This window comes from Periophthalmus magnuspinnatus, chromosome 1, assembly GCF_009829125.3.
Source record: "Periophthalmus magnuspinnatus isolate fPerMag1 chromosome 1, fPerMag1.2.pri, whole genome shotgun sequence".
NCBI lineage: Eukaryota > Metazoa > Chordata > Actinopteri > Gobiiformes > Gobiidae > Periophthalmus > Periophthalmus magnuspinnatus.
Window position 1 is genome coordinate 31,747,665 of NC_047126.1, and position 21,459 is coordinate 31,769,123.

The following is a 21,459-nucleotide window of genomic DNA, read 5'->3' on the forward strand; positions in this document are numbered from 1 at the left end:
ATTTTCAACTGGCCCATTGACTCCAACAGATAAAACCCAAGGACATCTAAAAGCGACAAAATCTTAAACACGTCCCATACAGTCCTCTGAGTCGCTATATTAAAAGGAAGCAACATTTTATCTATCCTTACCGTTTTCTATGGTTAATGCCTGGCAAATGATAGGATTTCGTTGTGGCCAGAGCGGGGTGGTAAATGTTTTTGCTCTTTCATTTCAGAGCAGTACCTTGGGGAGAGTCGGTAGAATATCAAAGGGAGGCAAACTGCGATACAAACTACAACCAACAGTAACATTCCCGGGCCGAAACACACTGCACTGGTGACAAAAGCCTACCACTTACTCCGAGAGACAAGTCCGCTCCTGCTGCTGCTGCTGCTTTTTTTGCTAGGGATAGTGATGCCAGATTGAGGGGGGGTAAAATGAAAAGCTTTAAGCAATATGAAGCCAATGTGTACACGCTATGGCCCAGGCTGGTTTTCAAATGGGCCGTAACAGGCGGTTTATGTACATAGACGAGATTGGCTTAGCGGGAGACTTTGGACTAGCGATCCAGTCATGGCGGTAACCGAGATTAGTTGTAAGCAATAGACCCGGTTCTCCTGCCCAGTCGTACAGCTGCTTAATACTGCGGGTGTCAGAAGCAGTGCCAGTGTGCTAGCATGTGTGTGTGTGTGTGTGTCGGGCTACGCGCTAAGTAAGTGGTAGGTAAGGTGCCAGTCAGTCAGATGTTGGGGTACAAACAGATGGGAGGACGGCATCAGGACAGCTGGCATCCGCAGGCATTCACAATCCTCCTCCCAGCATCTCACCACGATATCCCCTCTCTGTGATATTCCCCATTGTAACGCTATTGTTTTCTTTGTGTTACCGAACAAAAATCTATTGAAAGGTTGCGAAAGGTTTACGGTCCAATAGTGTTAATGGCTGTTTACTCACTAAGTGCCTGAATACAGCTTTGTTCATTAAAGCCTGTCAAGAAATACGAAAACTGGCAGAAATCCTTCCATTAGGTTTTTCGAAGAAAAGTCTGTGTTGGAGCAATAACAAAAAGCAAACAGGGTCGTCTTATTGCTGTGGTTGTTGTGTTGGGAGTATTACATCCGTCATTCGTGGTGGTGGTGAGTTGTTTTTAAAGATGATGTTGTGCCGCTGAAGACAACAATAATTCTTCATGGAAACTATAGTATAATAAGTGTGCATGCTTGTGTTTTGATGAGTAAACACGCTAATTGTTGTAATGTAAATGGATGAATTAACTCCAGTCGTACAGTTAGCGTGATGCTAATCGTCAGTGAATGGTTTGACCTGTATTCTGATCCATATTAGCCCGAGTTATATATGATTTTGTTTGAAGTGGTTCATATGTATAAGTTGGCATAATACATAAGAAATCAGATGATGCTAACACGCAGAGTTAGCGTTTAGCATCTACTCTGGAAGTTAGCGTTAGCATCAGCGAGTATATAATACAGACTGGATCGTTTTACAAAAATCCCACATTATATTACAGTAAATTGGTGACTTGTTCTTGGTATAGTTGTCCCTGAACGTAAAAGAGGGACTATTGTATTCAAAAAACTCTAATCTAATCCACGTATCAATATTGGCAAACACATTTTTAAAACAAATGGGCTGTTAAATGTATTTAAGTCATTGTCAATTCAAGTAGAAAATGAGCAACTTAATCTGGTTCAGTTGCGGTAAACCAGGTCAAAGATCTGGCTTCGTCTCCTTTCACTGCACGTATGTCATATATCTATGCGTCTAACATGTGAACTAGACCAGCACATTAAACTGGGTCACACATCTCTATTTGATGAGCCCTTTACCACTTAATGTCTGCCTTTCGCTTACTCTCGGCTTCTGTCTCACTTCTTTACTTGCATGTCAAATCAGAGCCGGTGTAGCACTTTACTCAAAAAAAAGTCTAGCGGTCCACTTACGTTTACCATTTCGAGGTAGCTGAAGTCTCTGGCGTGACTATATTCATAAAATCTCTCCTTTCTTCGAGTATTCATAAAGTCAGTGATTGCTGTGGGTATGAAGCTACTACTGGAGTTAATTTAGGAGGAAAAATTGAAGGTTGTAATGAATCTGTTAATGAAGCCAAATGAGGAGTTGGTGAAATTATTGGGATCCCTGTTTGCAAAGGATTAAGTCAGTATTAACAATAACAATGTAGTGGTAATGAAAGTTAAGGGAACTAATTAGATACAGGAAGTGCTTGAGAGTGGGAATACCGTCACCAGAAAGAATCCCTTGAAATTTGCCCCATTTAAATCTGGAAGTCCCACATCCACTGACACCTACACGTTGTTTAATTAATGTACCAGTTAAACGCAAAAATATGCACTGTGACTTTTTCCCCATCCATTTCTCTCCAGCAGGTGTTATTGCCTGTTTATCTTCTCCATGGAGATAAGCAGGGGTAACGTCACCGAGATCAGATCAGATTTGTAAAAAGATGATTCGGCTCACTGTAAGATTGCATGGTCCACTAATGTATTCCCTTCAGTAAACACACACTAATAGAATAAATGTAAGATCAGGTCCTGACTAGAACCAAGAAGTACTTCACACATGTGTCCTGTGCTCAGGTCTAGAACCAGGAAGTACTTCACACATGTGTCCTGTGCTCAGGTCTCTGCACTGGCTCCTGTGGCTCAGATAATAGACTTTAAAGCAGCTCTGTGTAAACAAGTATCTCCATGGACCAGCACCAAAGAACATCTCCCACATGTTAGAGCCACATGAACCATCTCACACTTTGAGGATGAAACCAGGACTAAACCAGGACTACACCAGAACTAAACCAGGACTACACCAGAACTAAACCAGGACTACACCAGGACTAAACCAGGACTAAACCAGGACTACACCAGGACTAAACCAGGACTAAACCAGGACTGAGCCAGACCTAAACCTGGACTAAACCAGGACTACACCAGGAATAAACCAGGACTAAACCAGGACTGAACCGGGACTAAACCAGGACTAAACCAGGATTAAACCAGGGCTAAACCGGGACTAAACCAGTACTACACCAGGAATAAACCAGGAATAAACCAGGTCTAAACCAGGACTAAACCAGGACTACACCAGGAATAAACCAGGACTAAACCAGGACTGAACCGGGACTAAACCAGGACTAAACCAGGACTACACCAGGAATAAACCAGGACTAAACCAGGACTACACCAAGACTAAACCAGGACTAAACCAGGACTAAACCAGGACTAAACCAGGACTAAACCGGGACTACACTGGGACTACACTGTAACTACACTGGGGCTGAACCAGGACTGAACCAGGACTACACTGGGACTAAACCAGGACTACACCGGGACTACATTGGGACTGAACCAGGACTACACTGGGACTACATCGGGACTGAACCAGGACAACACTGGGACTGAACATGGTGAATCAGCGTTTCAGTTTTTGCAGCTAAAACCTGGAACAGTCTTCCTGAAGATGTGAGATAGGCCTCTATTTTGACAATGTTTAAATCCAGGCTCAAAATGATTCTGTTTGGCTGTGCATATGACTGAAAGGGTTTTATTCTGCACTCTTCTTTTTTAGTGTTAATGTCATCCTTATTCTGTAAAGCACTTTGAATTACTTTGCGTATACATTGTGTTATATAAAAACTTGCCTTGTCTTGCCAATATAAGTACGTTTAATGCCCTACTGTGAAGTAATAAAGCCAAATCTTTAATGTATTATCAGATAATGCATTCTGGGGAAAAAAGTATATGTACATAGTCTATTATCTCATAACAAAGACACCAGTTTCAGGAATCAATAAAAATACAACTTTCTAGTGGATTATTATTCTTATACTAAACTAGTTAAACTCACAGCCTCAGCTCTACATGATAATCCTGTATTTTTAGGGTCACTGAGAGTTTGCATAATAACTTCTAACTGGGTATTTTCTATCCTACAGGCTAAAGCTGCACATTATGTTTCATTAGACTACCTCAGATAAGCAATTATTTGACTTGCCAAATGAAAGACGAAATGAGTAAAACCTTTCTGGACAGTTGGTTAAATATTTGAACGGGAAAGTATAGATTCAACAACTATTACATCTACATAATACAGATTTGTCATGCACAGTTAAGTTTGGTACCAGGGTTTTATTTCAACTGGGATAATTCTGCTGTAGGAACATTTTGGGCGGGCACCAAAACGAGAAGCGAGTACTGGAAATTTGAACAGTTAATAGTAGAGCGGGAATGTATAGACGATATTTCTATGACAGTTTCATTATGCAATTTCTTCAAAACAACAAAACACAAACAAAAACATGGAATTAGAAGAGCCTAACCAGTGTGGGGACCAAAGCTGACATAGGAGAGTATAGAAAAGAGTATAGAAAAGAGTATAGAAAAGCCTGTCATAATTATTATATGGAGTTATAGTCCAAAATATGATAGAAATAACGTGACGATTTGATAACATTTGAGCTCAGATTCAGAATACACACAAAAAATAACAGAAAAAATATCACAAGGACTGAAAAAACATAGCAGATTTTTGCAGAATTAATGAGCCAAGCACTGAACTCTCTTAATCTGAGGTGAGATGAATTTGATTTTGTTGTATATCACAGGTGACCAATGAACTCTTTTGTTTCACGTGTCACTGAAAAAAACAAATCTGATTAGTTTGAGACACAGCAAAGGGCAACAATGACAAGACTGATATCAATCTGTATAAAAAAATACAGACATATAAGTGTGGATTTGCCAGGCGACTATTAATTAACATCCTTGGCTGTTTATAAATACTAGAACTAACTACTTAAGTGTTTCATTGTGCACATTTTTACAGCATGGTCCACTTACAGAAAGGTTTACTGTTATCATCCTGCTTTACGTTATTGTTGGTAATATAAAACAGTTTCAAAATGATCATTTATAGGAATATCAATATATTGTGCTTCAAAATGTTTTATCATGACAGGCCTCACAGACACAGCGTTAGGTGTTAAGGGGTAAACATAAGCTTAGAAAAAAGGAATATAAAGTGTGTAAGATCCAGTGACTGAGTATAGTAGAGCAGAAAGGTGATTGAAGCAGGAGAATGATGTGGAGATGTGTGGACACCTCCCTAATGTCCACTCAGGCTGAGGACAGAAAAACCAGCAGTCACAAATTAAAAAACAGTGCTTTCGCCACGCGCCATGCATTGATGAGACTTTTTTGACTGGCGTCATCCCTCATTTTGAGAAATGTCATCGGCAGGGTGTCTCCCTGTGAGTCATTTTAATAGAGCAGATACAGCGGTGGAGGGGGGTGGAGGTATTGTTTGTCACCAGATGAACTCGTGGGGTGAGACTAATGAAGAGTGCAGAGAGAAGGAGGGTGGCATTTTAATTGGGCCCTCTCTTTTTTCCTGTCGCACTCGTCTCCTGCAAAACCAGAGAGATTGAACATTGGCTGAGAGAGAGGTAAATGTTTCACCTTAAACGACTTGTCAAACAACATATCCTGCCAGCAAAACCCAGATGTTGCAAACACACAGAGAACAACAGAACTAGCACTTCTCTGGTACTCGGTGCAAAAATGTCTTAAACTGTCTTAAAGGTGCCAATGGGATTTTTAAAATGCAATTCAAGAAGCAGTCCCCTTTACTAATGCGAGACTTGACCTGCTGTCCTCCATTATGACTCACCATGGTCAGGCCTATTGAGCATAACAATTTATACCAATCAAAGAGGCAGCACACAATCAAGGCGCCGAGAGAGGAAAGATGAGAGCTGCAAAGTGCTGCCACCAGGAAGTATTGTATTGTTATGTGTTCAAATGAAAGTCTACACTGCCCATATGGATCGCTCTTATCTTTATAAATGTGCAGGTAAACCATTTGGCAGTTTACGGGAAACATGCAAAATACAAGAGTCAGTATTAACAATGCAAGCATCGAAAGTATAACTTTGATGACGTTTTGTGTAGCACTTTACAACAAAGAACCACTCAGTCATTCGGACACGAGTGTACGCGCACACCGACATGGATCTGACCACTCAACCAAGGATGTTTTATGTCAAGAGCAAGATTTGAACCGCCAACCTTCGGATCAGTGGACTAACACTCTACAAACTGAGCTACTGTCACTTCAGTCCCTGGCCTGTCCTGTGTAGCATCCACAGCCACTATGATTGATCAACAGTTTATTTTTTGCACAATCGGGACCACTGTACTACACTTTTTGCCTTAGTTTGGTGACGATCACTCACCAACAGCAGCCAGAAAAATAATTTCTAACATATAAGCGTGCATTTCACTTTAACTCCCAATTCATTAGTTGCAGCTCTGACCATAGAAATGTTTGATATTAGGTAACTTTTTGAACGTGTCGGATGAAAAAGCATGGAGCAGAGGAGCATGTGCTTCAGTTGCACAGTCAGGGGCAACAGAGATGAAAGTGCGGAGCATTTGAAACCTCGCACGGTGACTATTTATGTACATCCATTTGCATACAGTCTAGATTCAGGTTCTAATCTGACAACTACACCCGGAGCATCTCGGGAGGCTACAAATATGGCAACTAATCACACCATTCCCGCGGCACCCTCATCTCCCTCCAGCGTTTTGTCGCTCTTCAAATCACAAACTTTGTTTCTAGCTGTTTCCCTGGGCGTCCTCCTCTGCACCAACTACTTTCTGTAACTGCCAGCTATCCTAAAGCGGAGACGAACATGCAAAAAGGGTGTTACAAATGGCATTAGCCTGTCTCGGTCTCCCTGGCCTTTTCCCTTATCCCTTTCTCCATCTTTGCTGTCCCTCTGTTAGGGCACCGCTTCATCCTCATGTATATTAATGTGACAAAGCAGAAGACTCAGGCGGACTTAAAAATGAAAAGTCCAAATAGAGAAAGCTGGTATGCTGTGTGTGTATTTGTGTGTACTCCTGTGCCATCCTGGTGTGTGGCAGTGCGTGAATCTGCACTCTTTTATCCCTTTTGGATTCAAGCACCCTTTTTATATTCCAGGGTTGTGGGCTCCCTCTCCACTCCGCTGCCACCCACTGCATTCCTGTTTTCTCAGCCCCTTTTCGTGTTCCTCTCATCTCTTCTGCGGGTCTGAGGCGCGGACAGGTGGCTTGGCTTTTTCTTCAGCCCATGATAGGATAGCTGTCAGCGCGCAGACTGAAAAGTGACATTCTAATTTAAAGGAGCGATTGAGAAAACACCTACACGCGTATACAGTAGGCCTACCCGGAGATGAAACAGGCCGATACCTTTAGTCGATGCTGCTGACATCCCCGTCACACATGCACACACAGGGAGCTATTTCTATCCTCGCGGCTGATGGCCCACAGACAGACTGTCAGTTATTCCTTTACAATTTATACACATTGTGGTTATTTAGGGTGACTGGTGTGTTGCATGTTGCAGTTTTACACATTGAGAGAATATCATTGCTATGCCTACAGTAAGATGACACAAACTGAATGCTGTCCTGCACTGACTCACAGAAAAGGCGACATAAACAATCTATATTCAGTCCTAATGGGCATGGAAAAATGTAATACATTGAAAAAAGTCGCCACCTAGATTTAACTAAACAAACACGTTGGGGTTGCTGCAGTTGGTCATTACTCAAATTGGTATGAGGTCCGCATTTGGACCCGGGGCCATAGTTTGGACATCCCTGCCTTAACCCCATTGAGATTCTCTGGGATGTGCTGAAGAAGGCTTTGTGCAGCGCTCAGACTCTACCATCATCAATGCAACATCTTGGTGAAAAATGTATGCAAAACTGGATGGAAATAAATCTTGTGACATTGCAGAAGCAAAATCGAAACAATGCCACAGCAAATGATCAAAGTTAAAAGCGGTCCAAATAGAGTGTGTGACCATTTTTTTTGGTGGTGACTTTTTTTTTGGCCAGACAGTGTATATATGCACTAAACTAATTCAACAGTCCACTTTTTACAAGAGTTCTGGCACTTCAGGCAGTATGTATTGCATTAGGAACTGTACCACTCAGGACAAGACTCTCACACTCATTAAACAAAACCAATACGTTGTAAATGGTCACATTTTTATATAACGCTTTTCCACCTTAAAGGCACTCAGAGCACTTTACATCAAGAAACCACTTACACACTCATTCATACACCAGTGTACGCAGACGCTGGGGGTGAGATGGGTTAAATGTCTTGCCCACACAACAACAACATTCATCTGTGAGAGCTGTAATCACACCGCCAACCAGTGGGTCAGCGGATCTGACAGCTCTATCAATGATGTTTATGTCGAGAGGAGGATTCAAACTGCCAACCTTTGGACAAACACTCTACCAACTGAGTTACTGTCGCCCAGTAGCGATAACATATATATATATTTTTTGTGGTTGAAGAAAGGGGTGAACCTACAGTAACGTCGATAAGAACAAGAGGCAGAGAAATCACCTCGCAAGCAGATCCTCCCCGCAGTGCATCTCAAACTATAAAATCGAGTCTTAAAATCAAGTCTTAATGTATCTTCTTAACTTTTCGGCAACCTGCAGCCAGTATGAATCAGGTTATATTAGACGACACGAGCTGAAGAGTGCAATAATCATAAGAATCATTTGGAACCAATGCCTTAGCTGAAAATAATACATGTTTTAAGAGCAATACACAAAAATAGGAACTAAATATGTGTTTAAATGTCTAAATCTCGTCTCTTGTGAACCCTATGTATTGTCTTGTATCGTCTGGTGGGATTTCTGTCTTATATCACTGCTATTAATCAGACTTCAAAAATGTTTGGAGCGTTTTATCTTCAAAAGCGCGTCTGAGCGTTCCCCCTGTTTGCAAGTCTCCGTGAAACCCCCACACTCTCCTTTAGAAAGTACAATACAGTGTTTCTATGCACATACTGTATGATTGTGTGTATACATGTAGTGAAGGAGGTGTGTGCACGTTCAGGCAAGCGTGTGTGCTCAGACAATAGCTGTGTTGAGAGGCGGGCTGCATGGCTGACTCTCCCTTAGTTTCTTTAAGAGGAGGAACGTGGGAAAAGAGGAGTAAGTGCCATTCATCTTTTCACTGCTTCATTCACTCCCTCTCTCTCTGCCTCAGCCCTCCGCTTTGTCTCTTTCACTCCACCTCTTTGTTCCCCTAAATGGCCTCTTTACTTCTGCTTAAAACCTCCAGTTGAGATAAATACTCCCGCGCTGTGGTCCAACATATATTCCAAACTCAGAGTGCACTTGGTCACAACATTCACTTGAACACAAAGTAAAAACCCCGCACTCGTGCCCAGGTTCACATCCTCTCAAAGACGCTCCTGATCAAAACTTTCATAAAGTTTCCTAAGGGTTTCATAAAGGATGGACGACGTATCGTTCAGTATATGTGAGATGGAACAATCATTTTTGGAGGTCAATATTTATCGTGGGGACATTTTCTTTGTATTAAAAAATGTTTGAGCTGCAGACAGTCAAATACATAACTTCTAGGACTCAATATAGACACAAACTAAGTACTTAAGTATATAATTCTTCTCTTTATTTATTTATTGCAGTGCAGTGTGTTTTTGAGAGGCCTAAATTTGTTTCAGTATTATAGTTTCTCGTATTTCAAAATGTGTTACCGTGACAGACATGACATATTTAAAAATAAGTCCGAGCAATAACAGCGATTGTTTGAAATGCTTGAAATTCTTGTGCAGTGTAATCAAAGTATTACACACCAACAAGTACAAGCAAACACATAAAAGCAATATCTAAAAAGTGTTTTACATTTTTGCAACATTACCTTGACATCCTTGGCATTCATGCGTGTTCCCTCTTTCCCCACAAAGATGTCATCTATATCCACCAGTATGTGTCGGTCCAGGCCTAGAGACAGCTTCCTGTCTGTGAGGTAGGAGATGGCATCCACCAAGATGAGTTTGTGCAGCCAGTATCCAAGCCCCTGGCCGAATAACACCCTCCGGACCCCATCATAAAGGCCCATGTCCTGCACAACTGTGGCCTGTAGTCCAGCGCTGAAGCCTGGCCCTGGATTGTCTCCACTGCCAGCCCCAGGCACCCCCTCTCTGGCCCGAGCGTGTAGCACGGCCTGGTAAGTGGAGTGATTGGAGTAGAAGGACGTCCAGTCCTCTCCTGGTAGGGGCCCTCTGTCCGAGCCAGGCTTAGTGAGGTGAAGCAGAGGAGAACTAGACACAACACAGCAGTCCATTAGTGCCTGGTTGGTCTTCAGGACCAGTGGGAGGCCTCGCAGTTTGAGTAAAGGAGGCGAGTTTTCAGTGGAGCGGTAAAAACCTATAATGCCCACTCTGTACTCAGTGCAGTACTGGTGCAACAACTGTCTGTTCCACGTGTCCGCGTGAGCGTACTTTAGGAGATTCTCATAAATAATGAGTGAATATCGTCCACGGCCTTTCTCCGTCAGTGGTGGAAGGTCACCTTTCCCTGAAGCTATCTCCATGCGAAACTGGAAATGTGCTGACTCCAGTATGGCCACAATGTCCTGACCCAGCTGGGAGTACTGGGACTCCACCAGGACCAGCACCACAGGGTTCGTGTGCACGTGAGTGTGAGGGGGGTTAGGAGGATAGGGGTAGGGCAACTGACGGTACGGGGACGACATAGACAACGACTGGGAGCAGGCGGGCTCGGCAGACTGGCCCAGCTGCATGGAGGGGGTGGAGTTAGTGAACAGGAAGTAGGCAGAGAGGAGCAGGGAGAGCAGACAGCAGGAGGCCAGCAGGAGGAGCAGCCTGCGCAAATGCCGCCGAAATCGAACTGCCACTGTCATGGTCACAGCAACTCTGGTATGAGGAGGTGTCTACAGTCTGCTGTTTAGGAGCACCCTCCAGGGACTGTCTGAAGCCACTCACTGATGTCTCATGTCACCATGGCAGGGATGAAGAGAAGAGGCACCAGGTATTTGGGAACAAACATGGAGACAAACTAAGGTGAGGAGTTTTGGTTCCAGTCCACACAGAGGAATCACACGCAGAGATGGAGCAGCTGATGATTAATGTCTGCAGAGAAAAGGGGACAAGGAGAAAAGAATAAAGAGTGAATTTGTTGGCCAAGGTTGAATAGTATGCATTAGTTCTGTGTGTACCTAGGCTGTGCCACTCGGGGGAATGTGAGGGCACAGCTGGTAACTACAGAGCTGATTGAAAACAACTCTCTTCCTTAGGGCTTATCCAACCTCTGGCACACATACACAATCGCAATCGCACATATACATTTGCACACAGAGACACAGTGTTAAAAGCACAAACACAAGTCGATGCTCGCAAATAAACAACAGCTGGTTGTCGCTCATGTGGCGGCGTGCTGAAGGTGGATCATCTAATCAGCCCGATAAAGCTCTGTGGAGAATCCCTCTAATTGAACCAAACTGTGTGCACCTCTGTCCCATTTCTGAACCTAATCATCTGAAAGACCACAAAATTAGAGCTGGAATCCCTTAGCCAGGAGGACTCGTGTGCCGGGAGCCCGTGACAGTTCCGCAGCAGTGGAGAGCGAGACCAAGAGCACCAAAAAGACAAGAATAGAGAGAAGTACAAAATGCAATGAATTATAAAGAGAGACAAAAAAGGCAGGATTAGCATGTTAATGTACGAGCCGGGAGCCAGAGCCAGAGCATCCTTTTCTCTCAGCGTCCTCTCCGTCTCTGTGCAGCTCTTCTCCCTCCTTCTGTCTGTTTGAATATCAGTAGTCCTTCCTTATGTTCCTCCAGCCTCGCTCCTTCACATGCACAAGCAGGCAGAAGGTCAGAGAGGAGGGTCCCTGCTCACTTTTACTTCAAAATGTGTGTCACTGTTAAAAAGGTGATCACAGGTCTCACTGGTTTAAAGTTTTGCTACGTAGAATTATTTGATTATTTTAGCTGATGATTCAAACCAATGATTAGATGATGTAGACACACATTTCTCATGATGTTTAATATTCTGACTCTAGGAGAAAAGCAAATATAAGTCTGCAACTACAAATATAAGTCTACAAATATAAGTGTACAAATATAAGTCTACTTTATCAACAAACCAACAAACCCCAAAAGGCGCTGCAACTAATGAGTCAAACTGAAGTCACTCAAGTGCAGCTCAGGAGTTAAAACAGACCTGTTCATCAATGTTTCTTAATGTTTTTTGATTATGGTTTTCTGGACTCCGTTTAAGCCTAAATTCAAATGACATTTATAGACTGCCCTTGTCTGTTGAAAGTGAAACCGCTGAAACATGCAAACAGCCAAGCTCCCAAAACTTCCACCACGAAATGCGATACAAATAAATATGGATGTAGAATGGATCCAAAGCGCGCAGCCTCCAACTAACCAGGCTGAGACGGAGTTAGGGCAGAGGAACGGTGCCTTTACGCGGCTCGTGTCTCCATTACATCACCACAGAGCCACAGAGACGCGTGATCTTTAAGAGTTTGCTGTGCGTTGTGTTAAAGTTTGTGGTAAAACAGATAAGCGGGCAGAGCGCTTACCTCCAGCCGTGGAGGAGGTGCTGCTGTACGGAGAGGAGATGTGCGCTGAGGAGATGTGTGCTGAGGAGATGTGCGGGAGGACCGCCGCGCGTGATGCTGTCGCTGCTGCTTCGGGTGGGTCCGGGGCTCCGCTCTCGGTGGTGCAGCACTCCCGTGTGTTTTGGATGCTAAAGCTTTCTGCCATCTCTCCTCTCTCTCCTCTCTGTCCTGTTTTAGAGCAGCAGGGGCGGCCAGCCGGAATGAGCCGCTCTCCTCCCCCTTTTCATCATTCTTTTCCTTCACTCACTCCGACTCCCCCGCTGTCTTCTCTCTGCTGCCTTCCGCGCCGCTGCCACGGCATGGACACTCGTGCTTTATCTGGACTCTTTAGGTGGAGATTAGGACAGAGTGGAGAGATATCATGCCGCCTGTTAACGACTGCCTGCCGCGTGGAGACGCACGGCTTAAAGAGGAGAGAGAGAGGGCGAGAGGAGGGGAGGGGGCCGGCTGTGACTGACACAAGCCTCAGCCGGGGCACAGTGAGCACAGGCCTGGTGAAGGAGAGACTGGAAGAACCACAAACACGTCTGAGGATTTTTGTCGGGGTAAATTAAGTCTACGAACCTCCGTGAGCGAAAAAAAAAAAAAAAGGCTATAGGAGAGCAGGGTCTATTCACTTTAGTTCTGTGTCTGTCTGCAGGCTTTAGACTTCTGTCCACAGGCTAAACTAAACAGAGCTTGAGACATCCTATTTCCCACAAGTTACTTTTTAAAGAATATTTTTGACTGAGGATTTTTGACATTCCTGAGAAGTAGCTTCTGTCCTTTTCAGAGCAACTGAAAATGATGCAAAAACACCCTGATAAAAGGTCTCTAAAGGTTCTAAAGTTTGAGAGTTGAGATCACACATAGGCTGGTATGTGCCCATTAGTGCCACTTGTGTCTTCTGTCAATCACCTGATACAGCATGTCAATCAGAGGCTCCATTAGTGCTCCCTTTCCCTCTGCTCATTCGTTCATCAATCTCCTGTAACCTCTTTGCACTGACGTACACTCACTCACTCAGTCTCAGCGGTGCTGCCGGGCCCCTCCATCACATTGTAATGGGCCTACAATAGGCTTTACTGAGTATCTAATGTATGTATTTTAGAGGCAGGACAAAAATAGACAGGCCTGTATGCAGGTCTATAGAGTTTAAGCATTCATGTACATCAGAAATCTGGAAAAGATGCTCCCCTCACGGTTCAGGAGCAGTTTCTGTCTGGGCACTTCACTGTGTGTGAGTGGGCCTCAGTTGGTAATGGGACTAGCCGTTGTCAAGTCATTCTTTACAGGAGGTTACAGTAGGTCTATTCTTTGCTTTAATCCATTGTTAATTGTTTTGTTTTCTTTGTTATTTTCATTGGATGCTTTGACAAGAATGCAGAAATGAGACTTAACACTTGGGTTCCCTTTTCATACAGTTAAAACTAGTTGAAAGCAAACCTAAAAAGATGATCATTTCTACTCACCAAAGCCAAGCACTCGCAGCCAATCATTAATCAGGGCCAGGGCAGGTCTCTACAGTGACTGAAGGCTCTGAGCTTTCACATGAGGAATGGCCTGTCCACGCTGACAGGCTGCTGGTTATGGCAACCCAGGTTCAGTTGAGATTGCAGTTCCTTTTTTAAACCACTTAGAGCTCAGGCTAAATACCCCTCGCCCATGATGTTCAACCAGTGCGCCAGGTGTGCCTTGAAAAAAATGTCCTATTTTAGTTGAGTGCTTCACACAGGCATTTACAGAAGACATATTGAGCTTGAGTCTGCTAGACAGCTATCATCTATAACACTTGTGGATCATTATGTTAATTATAATTTACACACTTAAAATTGCATAATTCATCTAAAACAACTTAATAAAAGAAGCAAGAAAACTGCGGTACCCAATGGGAGCTGACGTTGCCGTAAATGTCATCACAGCAAAGAATCGGCCTTGATGGATGGCTGCACATCACACGAGCGCGGCTGTTGAATCTTACATGTATCACAGATTAAGAAAATAAAATTGGAGGATGAAGCAAGCAAAGAGCAGTGGAAGTATGAGGTGGAGGTGAAAATAGCAGTTGATGGCAATATGGCGTTTTGAAAATAAATGATTAAAGATTGCTGAAACATCAATCACTCCAGAAACAACTTTGAGAATGTAAATGGTGAAAGGAAACAACTATAACATGGTTAAAGGCTTTTGATAAGTCAATTTTGGATAATGGGTCTGCTTTAATTGAATAATTTACCATTTTGGAGTGCCCTGAGCAAAGGTAAAAAGAAATGATATGACCATGCCCAATGAATCAGACAGTGGCTTGGACATTATTCACTTTATATACCACATGTGTCTTACTAAAAGCTGCAGTAATATTTTAGAAAATGTGGTGAAGGTGGTGTGCCAAAGAATTTCTTTTGAGCCTTGACTCAAAAAAGGTTGAAAAACACTGCTCGACTAAAGCTGCATTCTCTGAGAAAACCATTTGAGACTCTCATTTTGTGCATTGACTCGACAGTGTGAATGGGGCTTTGGATGAAATGTAACAGGCAAAAGCTCCACACATCTGAACTCTGACATAACGACAACTGGTATAGAAACCTGACTGTGTTTGTATGTAAATCAATGTCATCAGGTGAAGAGTAATTAGACTGTAGCTGTTTACCTGTTTTGCACTCCAGTCTATGATCTTCTTTAAAGGTCCTATATTACGCTAAATAGACTCTTGTGCACGTTTAGCCATGTTATAACGTTGTCACCACCTCAAAATCACACCTGGAGTTGTGTTTTGTTTCATTCACACATGTCTACCAAGCTCAAAATGCGCGGTTCCACCTTATGATGTCATTTAGTGGTAGTTTTCAAGTTGATAACTCCTTTTACCTTTAGTTTAGTACAGACTGGTACAGATTTTAGGACTGAAATTACCCAAATGATTCTAGTGAAGGTGCATGTAGTTTAATTTGAGAGAAGAACACAGTCTAAAATAAGTATTAAGCATGTGTGATTATTATAATAATTCCAGGTATGTTTTTAATGAGGAAACCGCATAACCACACCACATAACAGATCAGAAAAGAGTGCAATACGGGCCCTTTAAACCCAATCCCTTTATATACATGATAAGTACACATATAGGAATGTACGCTGTATGCTGCTGTGCGCTAAAGATAATTTCACAGACATCAGAAGAAACAATGGGACAATCCGTACTTAGAATACACATATGTAAGCATATGCTAGGTACAGGATGCGCAGGAAACTTAACTATGTGCACAACAAGGCTATAGCTATCACACCTAAACCCTCACAGCATGTAGCAGCTCACGCGATGGCTAAGGCCCAGAAATGTGTGCATGTGTCAGAGCTGCCATGTTCCGCTAAAGCTAGCACGCGCCCAAGTGCTATCAGGAGAGAGCCACCGGACAAATGAGCAAAGAGAGGCGCGGGGTTAAAGTGGCAATGAGCATGTTGTCTTCATCAGAGGCTTTGTTAAGTGAGATAACACAAGAGCGAGCATTGTTCCTCTCCTTCTACCCCACCCTCCCTTCGCTACTTCCTCTCTCTCATCTCCCTTCACTGTTCTACCGCTCCTCTCTCTCTCTCATCTATCTCCAATTGGCACTTGCTCTTCTTCCACCTCCTCTCCCTTCTTTCATTCCTATTTTTTTCTTTTCCTCTCTCTGCTTTCTATTTTCCCTTGCCTTTCCTCTCTCTCCTTCCCCCTTTCCCTCTCATCGTTCTCTTTCCACTCCCTCCTGTCTATCGTCCCTCTCTCCTTCATCTATGCCTCTTCTCCTGTCTTTCTCCTTTATTTATCTCTCTCTTCTTTCCTGTCCCCTTTCTCTCTATTTTTATCTTTCCTCTCCCTTCTCTCCCTCCTGCACAATTTCCCTCTCTTCTCTCCCCTTCTCACTTTATCTCTTTTCCCTCTACTTTTCACTTTTTCCCCTCACTCTTTCTTCTTCTTCTCTCTCCCTCCTTTCCTTCTATTCATTCTCTTTCCTCTCTCCCTCATGCCTCCCCTCACTCTTTCTGTTAGCCCCTCTCTTCTCTCCCCTTCTCCTTCTGTCTCTATTTCTCACCTTTCCCTCTATTTTTCACTTTCATCTCTCCTTTCTCTCTCTCCCACTCTCGCTCTTTCTTCTCTCTCTCCTCTCTCCTCTCCCTTTCCCTCTGTTCATTCTCTTTCCTCTCCCCCCTCTCGCTTATTCTGTCTATCCCTTTCTTCTCTCCCCTTTTCTCTGTCTCTCCCTTTTCCCTCTATTTTTCACTTTCATCTCTCCTTTCTCTCTCTCTCTCTCTTGCTCTTTCTTCTCTCTCTCCTCTCCCTTTCCCTCTGGTCATTCTCTTTCCTCTCCCCCCCCTCGCTCATTCTGTCTATCCCTTTCTTCTCTCCCCTTCTCTCTTTCTCCCTTTTCCCTCTATTTTTCACTTTCCTCTCTCCCTTTTCTCACTCCTGTCTCTTACTCTCTTCTCTCTCTCCTCTTTCCCTCTGTTTTTCTCTTTCCTCTGCCTGCTCCCGGTGCTCTCACTTTTTCTGTCTGTCCCTCTTGTTTCTCGCTCTTTCTCTTTGCTCTCCCCTGTCTCTGTCCTCCCTCTCTCCCTCCCTCTCTCCGTCTCTCCCCTGCTGAGAGCTAAAGGCTGCCTCTGTTGTGATGGGCTGAGTTGTGCACTGGGCCTGGAGAGAGGAGCGACTGGAGCTTGAGTGGAGAAAAGCAAAAGAGACATAATCATCACAAAGCATCACATCACGGTGTGGCACTGGCACAGAGGGAGAGGCAGGGTGACACAGAGGGAGGAGGAAGAGGTGAAGTAATCTGTACTCAAGTAAAACTGCATTTTAATTGTAGAAAAAACAACATTAACTTGTAGTGACTGTAACTGTAATAACCACAGTCATGCGATGCTGCTGTGACGTGTCCAGTCAGCTCATTTAAACAGGTTTTGGCGCTGTCTTCTTATCGGTTGAGGCAGGACCAGAAGCGCCACCTGCAGTCCAACTTCTTCAGAACAGTATCCCAGGTGTGTGACAGTAAAAAGGCCCCCCTGTCCCGGAAGACAGTGGCAAAACCTGTATAAATCAGCTGACCGGACACGTCACAGCGCCACTTTGAGGAAGAGGCTTGTGAGCAGTGGAAGGTGTCAAGTATGAAAACAAACTAAACCTTGGTCTGGAAAAAGAACCCAAAGATTATTGTTATTGCTTTTATATACTGAATGACTGATACTGTCACCATAATGAATATATCAATTTACCATTTAATACATGAAAGATGGAACAATATTTTTGGGGGTCAATATATGTTTTTTTTTGGCAATATGTTAAGATTTGAGCTATCGATGGTTGAATAAATAACTTCTATGACTCATCATAGCTACAACATTCTGCTTTTTAGTTATTTCACCTCATGTTATTGTTTAAAAAAAATATATATGTATTGTTCATTTAGAATCGTTTTTTTGAGGAATAATTCTGCTTCATGGTTTGGTTTCATTATGATTGCTTATCATCTATATTTACTTCAGCAATATATCCCACTTCAAAATGTGTTATTGTGACAGGTGTAATGGTGACAGGCCTGATCAAGATCGAGATTATAACATGCACAAGTTTTCAAAAGTTTGCACATGTGACAAAGAAATGGCTAATATCAAAGCAAGTTTGCGCCCATTAGTGAATGTGTGTGAAAGAAAGAGTATTTGTATATCTGAAACTGAATGAACAATGTGTGTGTGTGTCTGTGTGTGTGTGTGTGCGTATGTGTGTGAATAAATTGATATGGTTGCGTGTGTGTGTGTGTGCACTGAATGTTTTTAGAAATGGTGTATTTGAGGGGTGAGACAAGTTGTATTAGATGTATGTACCATATGTTTATGTTTCATCCACCTACACCAAACTGTTACTCTGACTTAACACCAGCCTGTCCGTAATGGTGACAGGCATAATAGTGACAGGTGTAATGGTGACAGGCATAATAGTGACAGGTGTAATCGTGACAGGCGTAATGGTGACAGGTGTAATGGTGACAGGCATAATAGTGACAGTTGTAATGGTGACAGGCATAATAGTGACAGGTGTAATGGTGACAGGCATACTAGTGACAGGTGTAATGGTGACAGGTGTAATTGTGACAGGCATAATGGTGACAGGTGTAATGGTGACAGGCATAATGGTGACAGGTGTAATGGTGACAGGCATAATGGTGACAGGTGAAATAGTGACAGGAGTTATGGTGACAGGAGTAATAGTGACAGGCGTAATCATAGTAATCCTATCTGTAGTAACTATGTGCACTGCGGTAACAGAATGTGACTCTTACCAGTACAATACTGAAGACATTTATTTAAGGTCCATATTTACTTTTTTAAACATTGTTAAACAAATAGTTCTCTTATATTTTCATGCATATTACATAAATATTTTAATGGGTGGCAAAAAAAGTGCAGTGGTTGACTCCTATGCCCCACAGGCATAAGATCCTCAGGCAACAGTTGGTAGAGTCTTTGTCCACTGATCCAAAGATTGGCGGTTCAAATCTTCACATAAAACATCATTGGTTGAGCGGTCAGATCCACTGACCCACAGGTTAGCACCGTGACTCCAGGTCCACACATATGACTGCTGTCGTTGTGTCCTTGGGCAAGCCATTAACCCCCCTCGCCCCCAGTGTCTGCGCACACTGGTGTATGAATGTGTGTGTGAATCTGTGAGTTGTTCCTTGGTGATGCAAAGCGCTTTGAGCACCTTGAAGGAGGAAAAGCGCTATATGTGTATGCGATGTGACGAATGTGACCCAGTGCTTTCTCTCTGATGCAGTCTGTGTATTCCCCTAAACCTCAAAAGTTATGTGCGCCAGTATAGCATATTGTTCACGTGAATAACCTACTTTCCATTATTATTGCCACGTTCACCTTCAAAACCAAGGTATACATAAATAAGTAAATATATTTTTGAGTTGATCTATGTATTAACAGATGGAGTAGCTACTTTCCACTGGGAGAGAGATCTAGCCGCTCACCCCAATTAAAATCCAGCATTGTGCAGACTGTGTATTACTAGCAAACATGTTGTAAGCCCTAACACGCAGCTCGTGCTCCACCGTTCACCTTTCAGGATCTATGTGCCTCCTACAGAGTAAACATCCACACACGGCATCCTCTCAGGGGGGAGTGTTGTTGCCTATGTGATGCTATTTTCTAACCTGCATGATCGAATCCGCCATACCAAATCCAGCGCACATCTCCCCCCGTCCCGTGCTCAGAAATGTTGACAGATAGGCATTTCTGAGGCTATAAGTGAAAGCAGCCCCCTTCTACTTTATCCACCGAGCACATTAGAGGAAATATCTTTGGGCGAATCAATAGAGGGCTTGCAGATTGATAAGGGAGCGATACCAGGGCACATAGGAGATCGACATGCATGTGCACACAAAAGGGGAGAGAAAGATTTCTTCCATTCTTAGGTGTATAGAATAACTCGACCAAAATCAATCTATTGCTGGAATGCTGCCAGTGGATTACCATAGCAACATTACACCGGCTAACTTCAGTCTGCTATGAATAAAATAAAATAAAACAATTTTGGACAGCCACAGAGAGCAGGTTTGTTGTTATTTGTATAATCTGTTGAGCAGTAATGTGATGCTGTCATGAGTTTTTACCTCACAGTTTGTACTTTGGGTAATAAAATGTGTGTTTAGTTATTTCTGTTGTAGACAAGAAAAAGTGTGGCTTGGATGAGAAAGGGAGATTAAGATCGCCATGTGACCACTGCAGTGTTTTAGTAAAACAGCATTTAAAGAAGGCCCTGTGTCTGCTATATACCGCACTTTTTTCATAGTTTGGCCAGGGGTGTGACTTACTCTCAGATGTGATTTATATGTAAAATATATGTGTTTTTTTTTTCATTATTATGTATTTTTTGGCTGGTGCGATTTATATTCCGGTGCGATTTATATTCTGGTGTGATTTATATTCCAGTGCGGCTTATACTCCAGTGTGACTTACATTCTGGTGTGACTTATATTCCAGTGCGACTTATACTCTGATGTGACTTATACTCCAGTGTGACTTATACTCTGGTGTGACTTATATTCCAGTGCGACTTATACTCCAGTGCAACTTATACTCCAGTGTGACTTATACTCTGGTGTGACTTATATTCCTGTGCGACTTATACTCCGGTGCGACTTATATTCCAGTGCGACTTATACTCTGGTGTGATTTATACTCCAGTGTGACTTATACTCTGGTGTGACTTATATTCCTGTGCAACTTATACTCCGGTGTGACTTATATTCCAGTGCGACTTATACTCTGGTGTGACTTATACTCCAGTGTGACTTATACTCTGGTGTGACTTATATTCCAGTGCGACTTATACTCCAGTGCAATTTATACTCTGGTGCGACTTATACTCCAGTGCGACTTATACTCTGGTGCGATTTATACTCTGGTGCGATTTATATTCAGGTGCGATTTCTACTCTAGTGCGACTTATACTTATATTCAGGTGCGATTTATACTCCGGTGCGACTTACACTCCGGTGCGACTTATCCAGTGTGACTTATATTCCGGTGCGACTTATACTCCAGTGTGACTTATACTCCAGTGCGACTTACACTCCAGTGCGACTTACACTCCGGTGCGATTTATACTCCGGTGCGACTTATCCAGTGCGACTTATATTCCAGTGCGACTTATACTCCAGTGTGACTTATACTCCAGTGCGACTTATATTCCGGTGCGACTTATACGCCAGTGCGACTTATATTTATACTATATATGGATCATAATGTTATAATTGTCACATTTTAAATCACAATATTCATCTAAAACAACTTAATAAAAGAAACAAATCCGATGAGTTCCGCATTCGAAAACTACGGTGTCCAATGGGAGCTGACGTCACGGTAAATGTCATCACAACAAAGAGCCGTGGGCACCCCTATGGATAACTGCACTTCACACTTGCGAGTAGCAGATTTTTTCATTTGTA

At 43.0% G+C, this 21,459-nt stretch overlaps 1 protein-coding gene across 2 annotated transcripts in view; it reads right to left on the minus strand.

Annotated features, from left to right (window-relative positions):
* The window catches only part of ndst3 (N-deacetylase/N-sulfotransferase (heparan glucosaminyl) 3), a 67,672-nt gene extending 54,797 nt beyond the window's left edge, over positions 1-12,875 (minus strand). For both annotated transcript variants that reach the window (XM_033972580.2, XM_033972587.2), the window contains exons 1-2: positions 12,455-12,875; positions 9,759-10,992 (exon numbers count right to left, since the gene is read on the minus strand). In XM_033972580.2, the coding sequence (XP_033828471.1) occupies positions 9,759-10,763 (1,005 nt within the window). In that variant the 5' untranslated portion in view covers positions 10,764-10,992; positions 12,455-12,875. The remainder of the gene's footprint in view (positions 1-9,758; positions 10,993-12,454) is intronic.
* Positions 12,876-21,459: the final 8,584 nt, after the last annotated feature.